Source organism: Dreissena polymorpha, chromosome 2 (assembly GCF_020536995.1).
Source record: "Dreissena polymorpha isolate Duluth1 chromosome 2, UMN_Dpol_1.0, whole genome shotgun sequence".
Classification (NCBI taxonomy): Eukaryota; Metazoa; Mollusca; class Bivalvia; order Myida; family Dreissenidae; genus Dreissena; species Dreissena polymorpha.
This window is the reverse complement of record NC_068356.1, coordinates 88,872,426-88,893,850: the sequence shown is the minus strand read 5'-3', so window position 1 is coordinate 88,893,850 and position 21,425 is coordinate 88,872,426. Positions and strand designations below refer to the sequence as shown.

General features: G+C 35.3%; 1 protein-coding gene across 1 annotated transcript; it reads left to right on the top strand.

Annotated features, from left to right (window-relative positions):
- The first annotated feature begins 2,974 nt into the window (after positions 1 to 2,974).
- On the top strand, positions 2,975 to 20,664 carry LOC127869888 (multiple epidermal growth factor-like domains protein 10). The gene is made up of 14 exons (XM_052412546.1): positions 2,975 to 3,065; positions 3,918 to 4,055; positions 8,123 to 8,260; positions 9,578 to 9,715; positions 10,404 to 10,541; positions 17,221 to 17,358; positions 18,285 to 18,419; positions 18,551 to 18,671; positions 18,858 to 18,907; positions 19,016 to 19,254; positions 19,507 to 19,588; positions 19,797 to 19,873; positions 20,256 to 20,292; positions 20,564 to 20,664. Exons 1-10 carry the CDS (start codon positions 2,975 to 2,977, stop codon positions 19,201 to 19,203), a joined length of 1,275 nt encoding a protein of 424 aa, XP_052268506.1. The 3' UTR covers positions 19,204 to 19,254; positions 19,507 to 19,588; positions 19,797 to 19,873; positions 20,256 to 20,292; positions 20,564 to 20,664.
- The last annotated feature ends 761 nt before the right edge of the window (positions 20,665 to 21,425 follow it).

The window sequence follows — 21,425 nt, the reverse complement described above, 5'->3', positions numbered from 1 at the left end:
CATCATGTCTTGTTGTGAGCCGAAATGGAATCATTTCCTAGGCCTAATTGATTCACAGTCGCCAATTTTTATTCTATGTTTCATTGCGTTGAGTTGTTTCAAGCTTTAAAAAAGCTAGTTGACCTGCTTTTTAGCCCGACTGTAACCAACTTTTGAAATTGAGTTTCATGGGCTTAAATCTACTGGCCCCAGGCTAACAGGCAACCTCTAAACCTGTAAGTTATTCATGATGTAAGGTCTGACAGTGTAATAAACTAATTCAATTTGCAAATCTGAAGACATTAAAGGGACCTTTTCACGTTTTGGTAAATTGACAAAATTAAACGATTTAATAATTTGGAGAGTTCTGTTGTTGTCGGATTGCTTATATAAAGCATAAAATGAATCTCTCATTGTATGAGCACGGATGGCCGAGTGGTCTAAACGATAGACTTTTATTCCAGGGGTCAGTGGTTCGAGCCCAGTTGAGGTTTACTTTTTTTGTTTCTTTAATTTTATTCTTGTTTTTTAATGGAGCTTTTAAGATACAATGTTTACATTTATCAAAATTAAGCATTTAATGACAAACTGTGAAAAGGTCCCTTTGAGATATTTATTTAAAAAATGCCACAAGGTAAAAATTTAGAACTCATTGGTTGTTTAATTGATTTAAAAGAGATTTTGTTTATTTGCCTTGTCAGCGAGGTTATGTTGAAGTTATTATCATAACTTTTATCTTTTTTGTCAAATCATTAATAGCAAAGATAATTTAAGCTTCATTTTGGGAAAACAGTACTTAATGCATATGCATTAATTGTCATCCCAGTACCAGAGACTCTATTGAAACAAAAACTCAGAAAGTGTCGTCATTGATAAGCTTGTGCGCACTGCACATGCTTATCAATGTACACAGGCTAATCTTAGACACCACTTATTTGACATGCATTAAGCCCCGTTTTCCCTGTACTCAGCCAATAAGTACAGTTTTCAATGACAAACTGGCCAATGTCGTCGCACAGGCTGTTAAACACTATTGATTTCATACACACACTCACTGTCTGCAGTGTACCAGTGCTGAAGTATAAACAGGCTAATCAGTGTGTACAGGCAGATGCGGTGGTTATCGTTCTTAGCGTAGTTAAGAGCAGATTTGCAACGTGCAGTGCTAACATTTGTTGTTCGCAAGTGAACAACTAAAAATTAGCTGGTCTATTTACAGTAAAAATGATCGGATTAACCCGTATTTACTATACGTCTACGAGAGGCGCAAACAGATGCAATATTGCAGACTCAGAACTAAATTCAGTAAAGTTAAATGAACATTATGTTTATGCAATAATTTTCAACCAGTAGTACGAAACTGTTATGCAGTAGAAATAATATTTCATTATTTATTTGAATGCAACTTATTCCGGCAATCAGAATTTATATTAATTAATATTTATCCTATCACAGCTTAAACCATTTAACATGTTTTATACGGCAAAGTTTTTAGTTGATCATTACAAAGTATGGGTACTTTTGATGCAGTTAATTTGTACTTAAAAGTGAGCAAATGCTCCGGAAAGAAGCTCGCTGTCATAGGAACCAGTTCCGCTTCTAGTATAACTATTAACTCTAAATCTAGGTATTGTCTTCTCTATCGCGTTGTCTAAACTATGCCTCATTTAAGGACCAATAACTGTTTCTTTCATGTAATGCATCTTTTCACGTGGAACTATAACACATGTTTTAAATTAATATTACAAGAAGTTGTATTGTATAAAATGTCAGTCATATTTCAATGGTGTTACTTAATTTAACCACTTCAGGTATTTATGCAGTAACACTCTATATTGTTGCACTTTTCGTTTAAATATATATGTATATGTTCTTAACGTGCAAATACTAATCATGTAAGTCTTTGTTTTAATATTCGTTTGTGTTCTATAAATCACATATGTTCTAAACAAGATCAATATGTTATAAAACATTAGAGACAAATCACAGTCGTGACACCGAATATCAACACGGATAAATTTCATTTCAAATTAAATGAAGTCCATTGAAACTTGCTTACTTGAAAATAAATTTGATATCATTGATAGCTGATGGAGATTCACCATGTTTTTATTCGAATTATTGTAAAAATGATAAATTAAATAAAACAACTGATGTTTATAAGGTGATGTCAGAGTTTCAACACAAGGAGCTACACTGTCGACAAACGAATCAGTATGGGGCGATATGGATATCGAAAGAGCAATCGATGGAAGAGATGGTTCTCCTGGAGTATGCAAATGTTGTACCGCCATTAAAAGGCCGTCCTGGCTTCAATTAAATCTACCACAAACCTATTTTGTGGAGCGTGTTGTACTTAAAGGGCGTACAGACACAGGTAGTATATTAGTTAATTAACATGTATGTGATTTTACCCTCGCTTTATTGTTTATGTTATGATACATATACAAACAATCATAGTATATCGTGTTCAATAAACATGAGATGTAGGGTGTCACGAAGGTATAAAAGTATAGTTTATATACAAGTGACTCTAAATTTGCAAAAAATATTTTATTTATATTTTTATAAAGCTGCTTAAATTTCAGTGATCCATCAGCTAAGGAATATTGTAATGGTTGGTGGTTATGACGAACATAACATGGTCGAACAACAAGCCACTAGTTTTTCTGATACAATACGAACCTACGAGATAAATCCGCCACAGGCTATACAAGCAATACGCGTCATTGGCCGGGGATCAGATTATATGACAATATGCGAAATAGAAGTTTACCGACAAGGAGGTAAAGTATCTTAATTGATCAAGCTATAATATAAATATAATGTTGGTTTTATGCAGTTAATCGTTTTATTTACAATTATTTGCAATAAATGTAGATTAGTTTTTATATTAACGAAACGATCAGGATTGAAAACTTGATATGAACGCATTTTTTCTGAAGACAAAATGTTTATAGTAATCTTACCTGACCTTTTTTGTAAGATTGCATGAATGGAACCTATGGCCCTAATTGTGAAAACAGATGTCATTGTCTGGAAGGACCTTGTGACACGATATATGGTATCTGTGGGTCAGGATGTCAGTCTGGCTGGAGAGGAGCCGCATGCAACGAAGGTAAACTATTTATCTATTGTCCAGGTTGGTGTGGGATATATTAACAATGTATTCAGGTGACAAGCATTATTTGCTCCGAAAACTATGACACAACAAGTCTTTATATATCATCATATGCCTTTTTAAAAAGTCAAATCAATGTAAATATGTGACCGGAAAGGGCCGTATGTACACACATGTAAATAAAAACAAATTGAAGATCGTCGCAGAGCGACTTTAGGCTGTTTTGGAACCACGTTGTTTGAACATGAACATATATTATCGTGTCCAACGCATCCATGCTTGGAAAGGTATTTCGTGTGCTTATTAAAATAAGGCTTAAATAAACTTTAATTCAACAGTTTTCACGACAACGTTAAGATTATTCATTTGATGTCAACGTTTCAATTTTGAGTGTTCAATACCTTCTATAAGAACATAGTGTTACTTATACTTAATATAAACAGCCTGCGACAACGGATTGTACGGCCGAGACTGTCTGACGAAGAGTGGTTATTGTCTTAACAACGCATACTGTAATAAGATATAAAAAAAAATAATTGACCCTTTATAAACTTCTTGTGATTAGATCTTGCTTTTGCAACGGTATTTTAGGAAATATTTTAACATATGGTTAGAAACATGCTGATGGATGTCAAAATCACATTTACGGTAACGATAAGTTGTAAGTACGTGAGAGATTTATATGTTATTAGTGAATATGAATCATTTCCGAAATCGTTTTCTTAAATGTTACTGCCGATAAGTACGTGATGACAAAAACATCGATGCTAGTACTTAATTAAATATGTAGAATTATTCTTGACTATTCATTGAACAGAATGTGACAACGGATCGTATGGTCTTCGATGTCAGAACAAGTGTGGTAATTGTCAGAACAAGGTGGCCTGTAACAAGGTTTCCGGCGTCTGCCCAGGGGAATGTGAACCCGGATATAAAGGGACGATGTGCACAGACGGTACATTATAAATGAATGTAAAATAAGTTTGTTTGTTAAATGTTATAATATTCTTAATATGGTAAGAAGCATTAGGATGTAAAAATCGAATTTACGGTCACGATACGTTGTACGTACGTAAAACATTTATATGTTATTAGTGAATATGAATCATTTCCGAAATCGTTTTCCTAAATTTTACTGCCGATAAGTACGTGATGACAAAAACATCGATGCTAGTACTTAATAAAATATGAAGAGTTATTCTTGACTATTCATTGAACACAATGTGACAACGGATCGCATGGTCATCGATGTCAGAACACGTGTGGTAATTGTCAGAACAAGGTGGCCTGTAACAAGGTTTCCGGCGTCTGCCCTGGGGAATGTGAACACGGATATAAAGGACCGATGTGCACATACGGTACATTATAAATGAATGTAAAATAAGTTTGTTTTTTAAAGGTCAAAATATACTAAATAGTTTCCCTATATAATTCAATGTAAAAGCGACAACTTGAAGCGAAAATAATGCAACATTTTGCACATAGAGACCCCCATTACCTACCTTTTCTTAAAGGCCAGTTTAAGCGGAATCGAGTTACGAAATAAAAAGATATGTCATTTTCAAACCAAGAAAAAAACTCGACACAAATCAAAATCGAGTGTTTTTGCAACTTTTTTCCGGCCGTTTCTTAGTGGAATGTAACTTTTTTTCAGTGCTTTACTACAGTCTCTAAGTTTATCATATTTCATGGATTCAGCAGCATTGAACACCTATTCATGCCCTACCACTATCTCCAAACGATAAAACCCGAACAACAGTCTAAAGTGTACAACATGCCTTCGAATCAAATATGATATTTTTTTAGAGAGTACAGCCCTACATGAAACGCTCATTTAGTATACTGTAACATAAACGTCCCCATATAAAAATGCAGTAGTCGCATTTTAAGACACAGAGAGAAATATATAACTGCAATTATGTAATTGTTGGCCCAAAGAGAAAAAACAAAGAAATCATCTCACTTCATAAATATTTAGTGCATGTAAAAAGGGTTAATTAAGGATGTCCGAAAAGAATAGATCACTAAACTAAATATATGCCAGAGCAAGGTTCAAATTTGCGTCTTATGTTTTGAACAAATGCACAACAAGGAATTATTGATGTAGAAAACAATACCTTCGTTAAAATCTTTTTATCTATATAAAAATGTATTATGAAAGAAAAATAAACGGTGTGATTTCTTGAACTACACACCCTAAAATATCTCAAGAATTGTAACTTTTTGAACCCAACAACACTATATTGAGACACAATTTAGCTCACGTGAGCACGAAGTGATCATGGCTTTATTTTGTGATCGCCTGTTTTTTCGTTGTTCTTAGTGCGTCGTCCGTCGTCAACATTTAACTTATTAACAATCTAGAGGTCACAATTATTGGTAGATAGTCTTGAAACGTGAGCATAATATTTGTCCCAACGATATATTGGCCAAGTTCGAAACTGGAGCACTTAAATAATAGAAACTAAGTAACAAGGTCAAATTGAAAAAACAAAACTTCTTGACATTTAGACGTAACCTTTATAGTTTCCTGCTCAGAAACTTGGTCAGAACAATACATAATATCCGAATTCGAAAATAATTCAGGTCGTTAAAGGCGTTTAAACAACATTGCCGTCATATGGGGTGGGGTTTCCTTATATGTCTAAATAAAACCTTGTTAACCATTTTAACACTTTAAAATGCGCATTTATTTTAAAACTTAATGTAATTTGGACACAAACCCTTTTATTGTTATATCCAAGCATAGTTTCGAAAGTCTGTAAAAAAAACACGGTCACCAGGAAGTCGGGCAATTTCCTGTATATGGCTTTAGTTATTATAAATCTATAAAACACACGTATGGTCAGATCTTCATGACACTTATTTAGAACATTTGTTATTACAATAAAGCTTTGTTCAGGTTGTTATAATTTTGGTCTCCAGGTGTGGCACGTTGCCCTAAATAGAAATAAAGTGAACGCTTCTTAATTTGTTAGAAGTCACTTGTTTAGTCCACTCATCATAAAAACTTGCTCAGACCATGCTTTTTAATGATATCTAGGAACAGGTAAACAATGGGTCCGGTTAGTAAAAAAAATTATTTCACTGAAGTTTTCTGTTATACGGCTATATGAAAACTTTATTATAACTGAAGGTATCGCATATTTACTTAATCTTTGTTAAATTTTCTCAAAATATTTTTTATAGCATGTTGGATGCATTCGAAAATTATTTTGGTATTTCGCTAAAATAGCTACCCTGCGATGTGTTTGGTTATCGTTTAGTTTCGGCTCAAAAGTAACCTTTCATTACACGTTGATGTTGGTTTTCTCTGAATATTATCAGCCTATTATAACAACTTTTAAACTGATGATGATGATGATGATGATGATGATGATGATGATGATGATGATGATGATGATGATGATGATGATGATGATGATGATAATGGTGGTGATGATGATGATGATGATGATGATGATGATGATGATGATGATGATGATGATGATGATGATGATGATGATGATGATGATGATGATGATGATGATGATGATGATGATGATGATGACGACGACGATGATGACGATGTTGATGATGATACACCTATTGCTGCTACTGCTGCTGCTGATTATGATGATGGTGATGATGATGATGATGATGATGATGATGATGATGATGATGATGATGATGATGATGATGATGATGATGATGATGATGATGATGATGATGATGATGACGATGTGATAATGATGATGACGATGGCGATGATGATTATGACGATAGATTTTACCAATACAATTATTTTCCAAGGAAGTCGCATACAGCTAAATTTACTTAGCAAGCAATACTTGTTACTCTTGAATCCTACTTGACCGTTAAGCCTATACGTATTATGTCAAGAGCTGAATCTAATTTTCCCACTTAATTAAAAATATTCATAAGTGAACTATTTAGTTTTACAGCTTCCTTTTCAAGGAAGATAAACTGCGCTACCTACTTCCTTACTGATTTGTTCAACCAAAGATGTTCCCCCTAAAATAATATAATGTAAATGCATGTTAATAGCCTCAGTGATGTTTATTGGTGCTGCAATACGTAATTCTCACGATTTGTTTTGCAAACGAGCTAGTTGATAAACCATCAAAAGGTTACACAAATGATATTTGAATACGTCGTTAATATGTACAGCTATGATTGCAATAATAATGTGTTCACATAGAATGCGACAACGGATGGTACGGACAGGGCTGTCTGACTGGATGCGGTCATTGCCTTAACAACGCTGCCTGTAATAAGACTTCCGGTGTGTGTCCAACTGGATGTGCAACAGGATATAAAGGATCGCTCTGCTTTGATGGTATGCTTCATTTGCAATTCTTATTGACAGTACTCTCACTTAAAATATTGAATAATAATTGACTCATTATAAAGTACTTTTAACCAAATCTGTCTTCGTTAAAAAAGTGTACGAATCGACAATATTATATGTTAGTGAATACAAAACTTTCCCTGCATCGTTTGCCTCAATTGGACTGATTACTATTATTAAATAATGAAAACACATCGCATTACTTACTTGTTTTGTTTTATTCATATAGATCTCGAGTTTGAAAATGGATTTAGTCAATTTATTAAAAACACATTGCCCGAGTAAGGGGAAATTTTGCGTTTGTGCTTGTCTCACCCAATGACATTCGTTTAATTTTCAGGACATACAACAATATTCTTTAGTAACTTAATAATGACAGCCAATGTTATGTATCTTAAATTAATTATTCATTGTTATTGGAATTGGATAAATTAGTACACCATAAATTCTATATTTAAATCATAATGATATTATTTCCTACAAGAACAAAACCAACCGTGCAAATGCATGTTAATAGCCTCAGTGATGTTTATTGGTGCTGTAATATGTAATTCTCACAATTTGTTTTGCAAACGCGCTAGTTGATAAACCATCAAAAAGTTACACAAATGATATTTGAATACGTCGTTGATATGTACAGCTATGATTGCAATAATAATGTGCTCACATAGAATGCGACAACGGATGGTACGGACAGGGCTGTCTGACCGGATGCGGTCATTGCCTTAACAACGCTGCCTGTAATAAGACTTCCGGTATGTGTCCAACTGGATGTACAACAGGATATAAAGAATCGCTCTGCATTGATGGTATGATTCACTTGCAATTCTTATTGACAGTACTCTCACTAAAAATGTTGAACAATAATTAACTCATTATATATTACTTTTTACCAAATCTGTCTTGGTTAAAAAATTGTACGAATCGACAAAATATATATGCTATTAGTGAATACGAAACTTCCCCTACATCGTTTTCCTCTTTTGGACTGATAGCTATTATTAAATAATGAAAACACCTCGCATTACTTACTTGTTTTGTTCTATTGATGTAACTCTCGAAATTGAAAATGGTTTTTGTCAATTTTTAAAAACCATATTGCCCGATTGTGGGGAAATTTTGCGTGTGTGCTTGTCTCACCCAATGGCATTCGTTTTATTTACAGGACATACAACAATTTACTTGAGTAACTTAATCATGATAGCCAAATGTTATGTATTGTAAATTAATTATTTATTGTTATTGGAATTGTATAAATGAGTATAGTCAAGTAACCAATAGCGGATCACTAGCGAAAATAAGTTGTGCTGGGAAAAAGCAATACTATTTTTGCCACCTCTATTACATCAGTTTAATAAAATATTACCTTTTCTTACTGTTTTAGCAAATTTTATGTTTTAAATGCAGACAATAAGTATTTGTGGCACGTTTTTGTTCGCAGCGGAATTCATGCATTAACGGATCACTTGTAGCCATAACGGATCACGTGATCAAAACCACTCGGGGGCTTTCTCAAGCGTAAATTGAACTGTCAAAACATGAAATACGTTGTTTACAATAACAAATTTACATTGCAAGTTAGTTTTTTTTTAATGTTTGTTATGCCTTTAATGATGTTTAAATTATATTAATTTTTGTGCGAAATGTTCAACCTCGTTCTGAAACGAGACGAAAGTATACAAAGTCGAGGCTACATGTCAGCAAAACACGCCGACATTATGGACAAAGGGGCGCTCCAATTCCGACTAAACTCCGGCGTTTTAAGAATATGCCTTGAGTTTGCCTTTTGCAAAGTATCATTTAAAAATGTTAACAATTAATTGCGATACGCATTCTTGAACATCAAAGTGATCCGCTATTGGTTATGATCCGCTATTGGTAACTTGACTGTATACCATAAATTTTATAGTTGAATCATAATTATATTATTTCCTACAATAACAAAACCAACCGTGCAAATGCATGTTAATAGCCTCAGTGATGTTTATTGGTGCTGCAATATGTAATTCTCACAATTTGTTTTGCAAACGCGCTAGATGATAAACCATCAAAAGGTTATACAAATGATATTTGAATACGTCGTTAATATGTACAGCTATGATTGCAATAATAATGTGTTCACATAGAATGCGACAACGGATGGTACGGACAGGGCTGTCTGACCGGATGCGGTCATTGCCTTAACAACGCTGCCTGTAATAAGACTTCCGGTGTGTGTCCAACTGGATGTGCAACAGGATATAAAGGATCGCTCTGCATTGATGGTATGATTCACTTGCAATTCTTATTGACAGTACTCTTACTTAAAATATGGAACAATAATTGACTCATTATAAATTACTTTTTACCAAATCTGTCTTCGTTAAAAAAGTGTACGAATCGACAAAATATATATGCTATGAGTGAATACGAAACTTCCCCTACATTGTTTTCTTCTATTGGACTGATTACTATTATTAAATAATGAAAACACCTCGCATTACTTACTTGTTTTGTTCTATTGATATAACTCTCGAGTTTGAGAATGGTTTTAGTCAATTTATAAAAACCGTATTGCCCGATTGTGGGGAAATTTTGCGTGTGTGCTTGTCTCACCCAGTGACATTCGTTTTATTTACAGGACGTACAACAACTTACTTTAGTAACTTAATCATGATGGCCAAATGTTATGTATCTTAAATTTATTATTTATTGTTATTGGAATTCGATAAATGAGTATACCATAAATTCTATATTTAAATCATAATGATATTATTTCCTACAATAACAAACACAACCGTGCAAATGCATGTTAATAGCTTCAGTGATGTTTATTGATGCTGCAATATGTAATTCTCACGAATTGTTTTGCAAACGCGCTAGGTGATAAACCATCAAAAGGTTACACAAATGATATTTGAATACGTCGTTAATATGTACAGCTATGATTGCAATAATAATGTGTTCACATAGAATGCGACAACGGATGGTACGGACAGGTCTGTCTGACCGGATGCGGTCATTGCCTTAACAACGCTGCCTGTAATAAGACTTCCGGTGTGTGTCCAACTGGATGTACAACAGGATATAAAGGATCGCTCTGCATTGATGGTATGATTCATTTGCAATTCTTATTAACAGTACTCTCAGTAGAGTATGCGCATGCGTGAGAGTGAAGACGTGAAAAATTTTCTGCTATGATTTTTTGCGGATTTTGTGAGAATTTGATTGTTTTCCAGGAGTTGTTTTACATCAAATTGACATGGAAGTGACAGTGAATACGGTGGTGTATGTGAATAAGTTCACTATTGTATAAAACTCGTAAAACTCGCAAGAATTGGAAATAATAGTATTTATCTTTGTTCGATAAATTTGGCGGTATTTTTACCTGCATTTTTTCATATGTGAGAAGTTGTCACTGATGTACTGGGTTTGTGCAGCACAATGGATTATAAAGGGGACTTATCAACGGATTAACCAACCTCAGGGCAATTCACATCTTCGGACGAGCGGGTGCAATCACCAAGCGGTTATCAGCTTTTGTTGGACGTGTTTGGTGAGGATTTAACTCAGGAATCGCAATCATTGGAATTACTTACACAATGACATAGTCGTGTCGACCGCTCGGGCCACCAACAGTTAACCACGCTTGAATCACGTGACACGGACACGGATAGCATATCAGATGACAACGTGATTCATGATGATATGGCTGACGTAAACAATATGGCTGATGCTGATATGAGGTCATTGTATGAGTATAACGAGCTGGTGGAAATTTACAGAAGAAATGCACAAGATAAGTGTGTACAACTCTTTTTGCACAAATACGCATCTGACGAGTATGATTTAGATAGACTGAGATGTGAGTATTTTGAACAGTTAAAAGAAGTTGATCACGAGTTTCCCTTTGATCGGAATGTGAATCTTAAATGACGAATGTTCACGAGGTCTGGGGAACCTGTAGCTACGCGCCTGGCACAGGATCTTTACTATATCATTGAAGTGACTGAGGGGGGAGATTACTCTGTGCTTAAAGATATGATTAGTACCGGCAAATCCCGAAAACCGTCTGTATTAACGCAACAATATCAAAGCATATCCAGTGGAAAAAACATGTGCCAGTAAAATGTCGGTGTGCTAACGAGGTGGCACTTCTTAAAGACACAGTTAATTCTTTACAAGCGAGTATGCTGCTTTTAAAACAATCTATCCTTGCTAATGAGAATCTTAGAACGCAACAAATAAGCCAACTTATGTCGACAAATCTCGCAATAAAGGCTGATATCTTGAAGTGTTCGAGCAATGTAAACTCCGCGACGTCATCAACTCTCCAGTCTCTATCTAACATCTCAATGCAAGCTATGTCTCGAGTAACCGAATGTGAAGACAATATTCGGCATGTGGAAGTGTACCTAGAAAATATGAACATTATGAGTCCCCGATCTCCAAATCACGTCCCTGACCCTCCAGGATTTCACGTCCCCTTCACAGGGCTAAAAACGGGCGTTCCACTTATCGCATCACGTATGTCGAGAACTCAAGGGTCCCCCATTGTGAACGCAAATAGCAATACACGGACAAATGCCACCATGATAAATGTGCACCCATCGAATGACATCGACGGAAACGACGGCAATTCTAGAGGCGATAGTACAACTCAACTTCTGGTTGATCATGTAACGGATGTGAAAGGACAATCTATCCCTGTCAGGGTCACAACCCGATCACGTGACACTAGTGACGGTGATTCATGGTGCGAGGACGAGTTTAAGTTAGTAGAAAACCGTCGCGTTGAACGATATTGCTTGATAGTACTTAGATCGACTGTGAATACCAGACTCCTGACCACAGAGGTGGAGGACCAGGGCCCGAGGTTGAAGGCTATTCGCATGTTTCCGATACGTCGGGATCCGGGACGGGCGCTACTTAAATTGACACTGGTTGCAAACGATAACGCCAGCCTCGTTCTGACCGACAATTTCTGGCCCGAGTACGTCAGATGCTTACCATGGAGATCACGCGAGACACGCAGAAAGCATCATGTACCGATGAATGGATCTCGGAATCAGCGGCTTGGAAACGAGCGGCCTAAGAAATGGGCGGGAAACAAATGGAGAATAAACAAGCAACGAAGCGCAGAGATCCCACCACGACTCCGGAGAACGGCCCAGCGACAGACAGACAGACAATGTGAGTACGAAGATAACCGTCTGTATTATGACATTCCGACATACAACCGTTATGTTAATTTATCTACTGAAATTGACTGAACGAAAACACTGCTTAATATCAGTGATGTGTGTGAAAACAATTATCTTTCTAACAATGGCTGTTTTTGGTCTCAATATACTGACATGGAACATTACCGGTATTATGTCTAGCGCGGCGTACCTGTCAGAAATACTGCCCGGAGGCAACATTGATATAATTATGCGGTATATCTGAACATTGGTTACTGCCTAGTAATGTACATTTCATGGATACTATTCTTAGAGACTATAGTCACCACACTGTTTGTAGTCATGTTGATTATTCGTCATCCTCACTCGTGATAGGTAGAGGCGGTGTGTCCATCTTGTGGGAAAAGAAATATGACAATATTATTTCACCGTTAGCTATTGATGACGATAGAATAGCGGGAATACAAATGCAACTCTCCCCAGGGAAATACATATTTGTTATTCAAGTCTACCTCCCCTGTGTCAACCATCCAAATGAGAAATACTATGACAGTATAAATAACTTGTATGATGTATATAATACATATAGCGACCAAGGTGACTCTATATTTCTGGGTGATTTCAATGCTGACATTCAATCTCAAATTCACACTTATAGGCAGAGATTACTGTACACATTTGTAAATGATTGTACTCTGTGTGCTATGAATATGCATAACTCCTGCATTGGTCATAATAATTGATATGTATCTTATGATGATAAATTTACGTCGTTGATTGATTATGTATTTGTACCTTGTGAGATATCTGATTGTGTATGTCACTGTGAAGTTGCTGATGATGCCTGTCTCAATGTTTCCAGGCACAGACCTATACTATGTTGTTTTGATTTTATAATTCATACTGATGAACTTGTTGCTAGAAAGAAATATATTAATTGGAAATCTGCTAACAATGATCATGTAATGAAGTATTGTGAATCTCTGGATGAAGCTTTACAGATTGATATAGTACAAAATCTTACGGCCGACCAGTTATACTACAGGCTATGTGAAGTGATGAATACTTGTTCAAATGACTGTTTCCCAACAAGGCGATTCAGAGGACATTTGAAGCCGTTCTGGACGGATGCCCTCACCGCCCTCCACAGTCAAATGGCAGAGTCACGTGATGCTTGGCAACGACATGGAAGACCCAGAGGAACTCAGCATAGCGCGTATCGTCAATACAAGGAAGATAAGGCTAACTTCAGGAGGGTGATGCGACAATGTGCGGATCGCTACATGGCCGAACTTGACAATTAGCTAGAACACGATTCTGTGCATGATACTGTGAGTTTCTGGAAAACGGTAAATTCCAAGAAACATGGATCCGGAGCCAATCTTGGCGGCGGTATTCAATTTAATGGAACGACGTATAGAAGTGCGAAGATATAGTTGACCAGTGGGCCAAGTATTTCACAGACTTATACACTCCATCCAACTTACATGACTTCGATGCTGAATGGGATCACTATGTCAAACAGGAAGTTGATGAAACGTTTCGTGGCTTGTCTTCCGATCAAGACGTTACCGTATCTCCCGCATTGGTGGCCGAAAGTATTAAAACTTTATCGAAGGGGAAAGCATGTGGTCCCGATAATATCACCCACAAACACTTACTATATGGTAAAGACATAATCGCTTACCTCTTATCTCAGTTATAAACTGTAATGTTACGGTCCGGACTAATCCTCGATAGAATGAAAGAAGGTGACATTATTACGTTGCATAAAGGTGGACGAAAAAGGCGAGATGAACCGAGCAACTATCGGGCCATAACATTATCCTCGACCTTGCTAAAAGCGTACGAGATGGTCTTGCTTGACTGGTGTAAAGGCAATAAAATGACCTCAATAAGGAGGTTACAAGGAGGGTTCAAAGACGGACTTGGATGCATCATGACAAGTTTATCTCTACGGGAATGCCTAAACTACTCTAGGGAGCACTCATCACCTGTGTACATGTGTTTTCTGGATGCACGCCAAGCGTTTGACAGGGTGTGGCATGATGGCTTATTTTACAAGCTGTCCTCTCTCACTTCCGGTGATGACGCCCATACGCCAGCCATCGACGCTAACTCGTTAGTTGCTTTTCGTAATATGTACCAGAATGTTACAAGCCGCGTGCGTTACCATGGACTGCTATCAGGGCCACTTCCGGTACGCCAGGGAACCCGCCAGGGCGGAAAGATCTCGCCGCTATTCTACCTGGTATATATCAACGGTCTCATTTCAGAGCTGGAAGAGAGAGGGAATGGAGTCTGACATAAACATGTCCGCACCAACTGTTGCCGATGATATGGTTCTGGTGTCATACTCACGAGCTGGACTTGACAATATGCTCCGAATTTGCACCAGCTACGCCAATAAGTGGCGATTTTTATATAATGCAAACAAATGTTCTGTTGTGATATATAACAATAAGAATTTTTTCAATCAAAAGCAGTTTTACCTCGGAACAGAAACTATTCCTGTAAATGACAGTAACATTCATCTTGGCATTGAACGTAACTCATGCTTGTCAACAGGCACCTGCATTCAAGAAGCGTGTTTGAATCTAAGAGGAACGTATATAAGCGTATGCCCTAAAGGCATGGGACCTAAGAGACTAAGCCCTATCACTATGAGTACGATATTCAATTCAGCAGTGTAACCTAATGCTATCTACGGCAGTTAGCTTTGGAATAAGAATTCATCAAGTGATCTATTGAAATTGCAAATTACTCAAAACTTCTGTTTAAAACACTTGCAAGGAAATACCAGAAATGCATTTCTACGGATTTCTGTTTAATAACAATAAATGCTATACCAATAGTTTACATACTTGAGTGTCAAAACTCAAATTACTAGGACAAATTCGCAGATTAAATCCACAGTATCTTGCAAACGATCTATTCAACAACAGACTTATACGATTCCTTGCTTTAGACCGTCAATGTTTCGGCTTTATTCCTGACGTGTACAAAATATTACAAAGATACAATCTTACCAACTATCTACATTCATATGTTGAACATGGATTATTCCCTTCCAAAGGACAGTGGAAGCAAATCATCGAACGCAATATCGTGACGCGTATCAACAAAGACATGGTAAAACGTTTAAAAGATAGAGACCCATGGGTCGTAACGGCGCATGTAATTGAAACTAACGGTTACTCCCCTTTATGGTTAATCGCAAAGGACAATAAGAAACTCTTAGCTTTGGACAAAACCCTTATGAATGGCATCGGCTTATTAATATCAAATCAGTTCAAGCAGATCTGCAAACTGTGTAATCTCAGAACGGGAAGCCTGATTATCCACAAGTTGTGTTATTGTACTGCTAATGAAGCCGAACGTGAGAAATTGTGGACGCTTATTCTTGAGACTTGTGGGATTTATGACTTTAAACGCTTCATCCAGATCAGTGCCTTTGAGCAATGTGTGAGCATATTAAAGTTGGGTTCTGAAACATCTCAGAAGCATTTTTTGCACCTTGATATTGCCGTCTCAATCTGCAAATTGCTACATTAATACAATGATGGTGCTGCCAATGATCAGAAACATGTCCAGATGTTTTATGTTGTTCTTCTCTTTTAATGTGATCTTTTTACTATATTGCAAATATAGCAATATCTGTATGCGTATTTGATTGTATATATGTATTGTATGACACATATGATATTCCCATGAGGAACTACTTTGACTGTAAACGTTTCACTATAACAGTCTTCTATGGAAGGCAACACTTGTGATTTGTGTTTAGTTGGTCGTGTGTTAAAATTCCATATATTTGCTAATTACATATGTTCGCTAATTATGTCTTTATTTTCGTTTTCGCGTTAAGACATATTCTAGGCGAATACATAGTATCATAGTATTTAAACTAAAACTCGGTCTTTATAAACGTGCGCATTGGTTTTTAATCTTGCGGCATTATTCTAGGTATTCTTATATCATTAGTGTATATTTAAATTGTTTTGTTTATATGTTGTCCTTATCTGTTTTCTCTTGTTACGGTTGTATGTGTTGTATGGTGCCTGTACGTGTGTGCGGGTGCGTGCGTGCGCGCGTGCGTGCGTGCGTGTGTATTATTGAATTAATGAACTAAAATAATTATCATTGACTATATATATATATATATATATATATATATATATATATATATATATATATATATATATATATATATATATATATATATATATATATATATATATATATATATATACTCTATTATGTTACTTATCTTTGTAAATAATGTATTGAGTTGCTTCACTTTGATCTCTTGTATGTGTATATAATCGATTGTATGTAATTATTTTAATTATTTATAATCTGTATTATATGTTATGCTCTTCATGAATGGAGGAAAATTAAAGTCTATCTATCTATCTAACTTTTATCAAATCTGTCTTAGTTAAAAAAAAGTGTACGAATCGACAATATATATATGCTATTAGTGAATACGAAACATCCCCTACATCGTTTTCCTCTATTGGACTGATTGCTATTATTAAATAATAAAACACCTCGCATTACCTTATTGAATGAATATATGTTATTATGTGCGTTTTATTAAACAGAATGCGAAAACGAACGGTATGGTCTTGCTTGTGAGAAAACCTGTGGTCATTGTAAAAACAAGGTGCCATGTAACAAACTGTCCGGCGTATGCCCTGGGGAATGTGAGCCCGGATATAACGGGACAATGTGCATTGAAGGTAAAATACCCTTGGTTTGTGCATACTAGTCAGAACTTGCTATATAACAATTCTTCGTAGTAATATTGTAAGAAAATCATTGAACTTAAAACGTCGCTGAATTATTTGCATTATGATAAGCATCAGCAATACCTTTCATTAATAAACAGTGATGTTAAAAAAACTATCTGTTAATAATGCAGATCTGTATACAAGATATATGTTATGCAATTCATTAAAGTAAGGTAACGATTCAACTGCTGGAACGACCGCTTGTATAAAACTTTATACATTTACATGCTTAACGGTTAATTTCGCAAACAATTTAATATATTTTTGTCAAAGCTTACATCCGATTATTGAGCACATTACTAATATAATGTTTAATATACGAGTGCCCAGAATGCATTATCGTAGTAATTACTTAATATGAGAACGCTGACAACCTTCTAATATAAAGGGATACACACAGACTTTATTGATGTCGAGAGTTGAGTGTGAAACTGCTCTATCTCTCAAGCCTTTTCATTAGAGATACATTTTGTTCATTTTGAACACGCAGTTAACATCGTTGTTAAACGCATTGTAGTATCCCTTTTAATATCCTATACTTCCCAAAAAGTAGGAAGTTTATTAAATACCATATTAATTTAAATGTGGAAATTGTTTGTGAATTGCACGTTTTCTACTTTAAAAATTTTCAGGCCTTCCGGCGGGAAATTTTATATTCAAATTTATTGTTCGCTAACAAAGGTCAGCTAATGTGAAAAGCTGGGTTAAAATGCTATGCAAAAAAAGATGACATGATTGTTAATAAAATAGTTTTAACGACAAAACTGTGTCAAAGCAACGATTTTAATTTGATCATGCTTATTTCCAATATTCTTGTTCTCGTTTTTGTAATAAGAATTAATACATATAGAAACTCGGTATTTTCACTCTTCTAGCATGTGATGACGGTTTCTTTGGAGACAATTGTTCAGCAGCATGTGGGAAATGTAGTGGCGCGTGTCATCATATAGACGGCATATGTTCACAAGGCTGTGAAAAAGGCTTTGAAGGCGATCTTTGTATGACACAACGTAAGGAAGACACTTCCATTGTTTCAGATTTCTTTCAACAATATGTTCCATACATAGTATCTTATGCAACACAATCAGACATTAAATGAAACTTATGTTCACAATTAAATACATTGACTTCCTCGTTTCAGTGATTCAGTCTGAGCTCATAGGACCAGCTGTTGGTGGTTCGGTTGGGGTTGTTGTTGTAATCGCAATCGTCATTGTATCAATTATTGCAATTAGAAGGAGGCGTTCAACACCAACAAAAAAGTGATTTACGTTTTGCAATTTTGTTTGTAGTAAACATTTTGCCATATGTTGTATATTACGCACTGTGAATAGATACATACACATGCTTCATTAGTAGTAAATTTGTAATAGTGGACACGCACGCTATTATATTCACTGAGGACATAGACTAGACTTCTGCTTGCAACTGTAAAATTTTTGTTTCAGAAACCAGTTCGACGACATTCCTGTTGCAATTCAGAATATTAAAGATTCTAGTAAGTTGTCCGTTTTGTAAACATAATAATCATTTTTATATTTGCATTTGTGTTTCTAATGTATAGGTCTTCTACAAAAATGTATTGAATAATTGTCTGACTTTGCAGAAATCGACCAAACGCCGACAACGTCAGAAACTAAACCTCTGAAAGGCCCAAATAGAGCCATTCCAAACGCAGTGTATGCAAACACAGCGTCGCCAGAAGAAGACGGCCTTTACTACAACAGCGAACCACTACATAGAGAACGTAAGCGTACTGAAATAAGTCTCATTGGTGTCGAAAAACTGCGATAGTTCGTACGAGACAACTACCAGAACGAAAATATCTTCCAGCAAGAATTCGATGTAAGTATAACATGACTTGGCAAAAGTTATGTTAATGCAATGTTGTTATTAATGCAGTCTGCAATATTGACCGTGCATTTAGTTAGTAAAATGTCGATGATGATGTGGGTTTTTTCCAAATTATTACATACATATATATAATGAAGTAATGCATAAACTAATGATTAACACTAATTCCAATGGTTAAATGAACTATTTTAATATAAACAAATCTATCCTTTTCGTTTTGATAAATAATCGGCTTTTAAACAGAAAATACCATATGGTCTTCAACATCCGACGATTGTAGCATCTGCAGCAACAGGCAAAAATAGATACAAGGAGATGTATGCATGTAAGTTATAATTTAAATAATAATAATTATAATTATACATGATAATAATAATATTTATAATTACAATATTTTATTAAATTGTATGGCAATTTTGAAGAATAACATTTTTATAATAATGATCTTACCATAGTTGAAATACATAACTATACAAGTATTGCCGCAATTAAGGCTCGAACTATATAATTGGATCACGTGTTTGTCCTTGCAGACGACCATTCTCGAGTGATTCTCAGAAGAATCGCCGATGAACCGAATTCCGACTACATCAACGCCTGCCATGTTGATGTACGTGAGGCATTTATGGTTGACAATGAAGAGCTTATAAATAGTGTATTATACATATTTAATGATTTTACACTTGTTAAACAGATTTGCTAACAAATAGTATGACCTTGAAACAAACAATATTATAAAGCCGAGTTATATGACAAGAGCCAAAACATGCATATATTATTTTAAGAAAGTTAGCAAGTAAGTATTTTGTGGTGTAAAACATGTGCATGAAAGTATAATTTAATTAGTATCCGTTAGGAATTATTATTCGAACACGTTTATACGTAGAGTGTGAAGATGAATACCATACCAAAGAAAGTGTTAACAATCTTACTAATTTATTATTGCTATTGAAATAAAATATATGATCAGCCTGTGAATATGTTTTGTGTAGGGCTACATGGAAGAAAAAAAGTATATTGCGTCTCAAGGTAAAACAGTTTCTACACATGTTTTAAAACATGATATTTTCATGTCAACGAATCGCGTAAATAACTGATGATAATACGTGTATATGTATCAATAAAAAGTAAAACTCGATACAAATTATCGGGGGATAAATTCGCTAGTATTAAATGTAACGCGGCTGATCTATTTCCTAAACAATAAATGACAATAAAACATTACACGATATGCTACCAGACGGAAACGTTTTGTTAATGTGCCCGTATGCTTTGTATAATGCCACTTGCATGCCTCTAGGTCCGGTCAATCCAATGGTAGGCGATTTTTGGAGAATGGTGTGGGAACAAGACGTCTGTATTATTGTTATGGTTACGAAACTCGTTGAAGAAGGAAAGGTGTGTGTACAAATCTCTGTTTCTGACTTTGAAGTCAGGGACGTGTACTCGGAAATTCTTTGGATAAAACTATGTCAATTGTTGTGTAAAAACATGAACATTCGAATACATGTTGTTATGTCTTTTATTTTTTCAATCATTGGTCATTTTGAGCATAAAATAAAAATAATAATGTTATATACGCTGTACATAAACAAAAAAGTAATTACGACGCACGTAAATCTTTTTTATAAAAGGTCACAAGTATTGCGAATTAAAATAAAATAAAGATTAAATCATGAGTTTCAAATAGTAAAGCAATTTTTTAGTATGTCAATTTACGTGAGGGATATGGCCTTTTGAAATTTTTGAAATGTTCATTAAGCAAGTTATATTTAATTATCACTGAATTGAGTGCAACATGCATCATAACACACCTGTAGTAAAAGTACTTAAAATATAGAAAACTCATGCATTTTTATTTTGTAATCGATGTTCATATAAACTTGCGAATTTCAGATGAAATGTTTGAAATACTGGGGCGAAAGCAAACCGATAATACACGGCCCATTTGCGGTCACACTTTCAGAAGAAAACGACTATTCATGTTATACAATTCGAACGATGACTGTGCATGAAAAGGTTTGTTTGATTCTTATAGTTCTATTTTCAAATCTACAATATAGCAATGCCGAAAGGATACTTTCGTTTTACGACACATTCTTCAATAAGTAAATTATTTGGTATAACAGTTCGATTGACATCTTATTGAGTAAATATTGTTC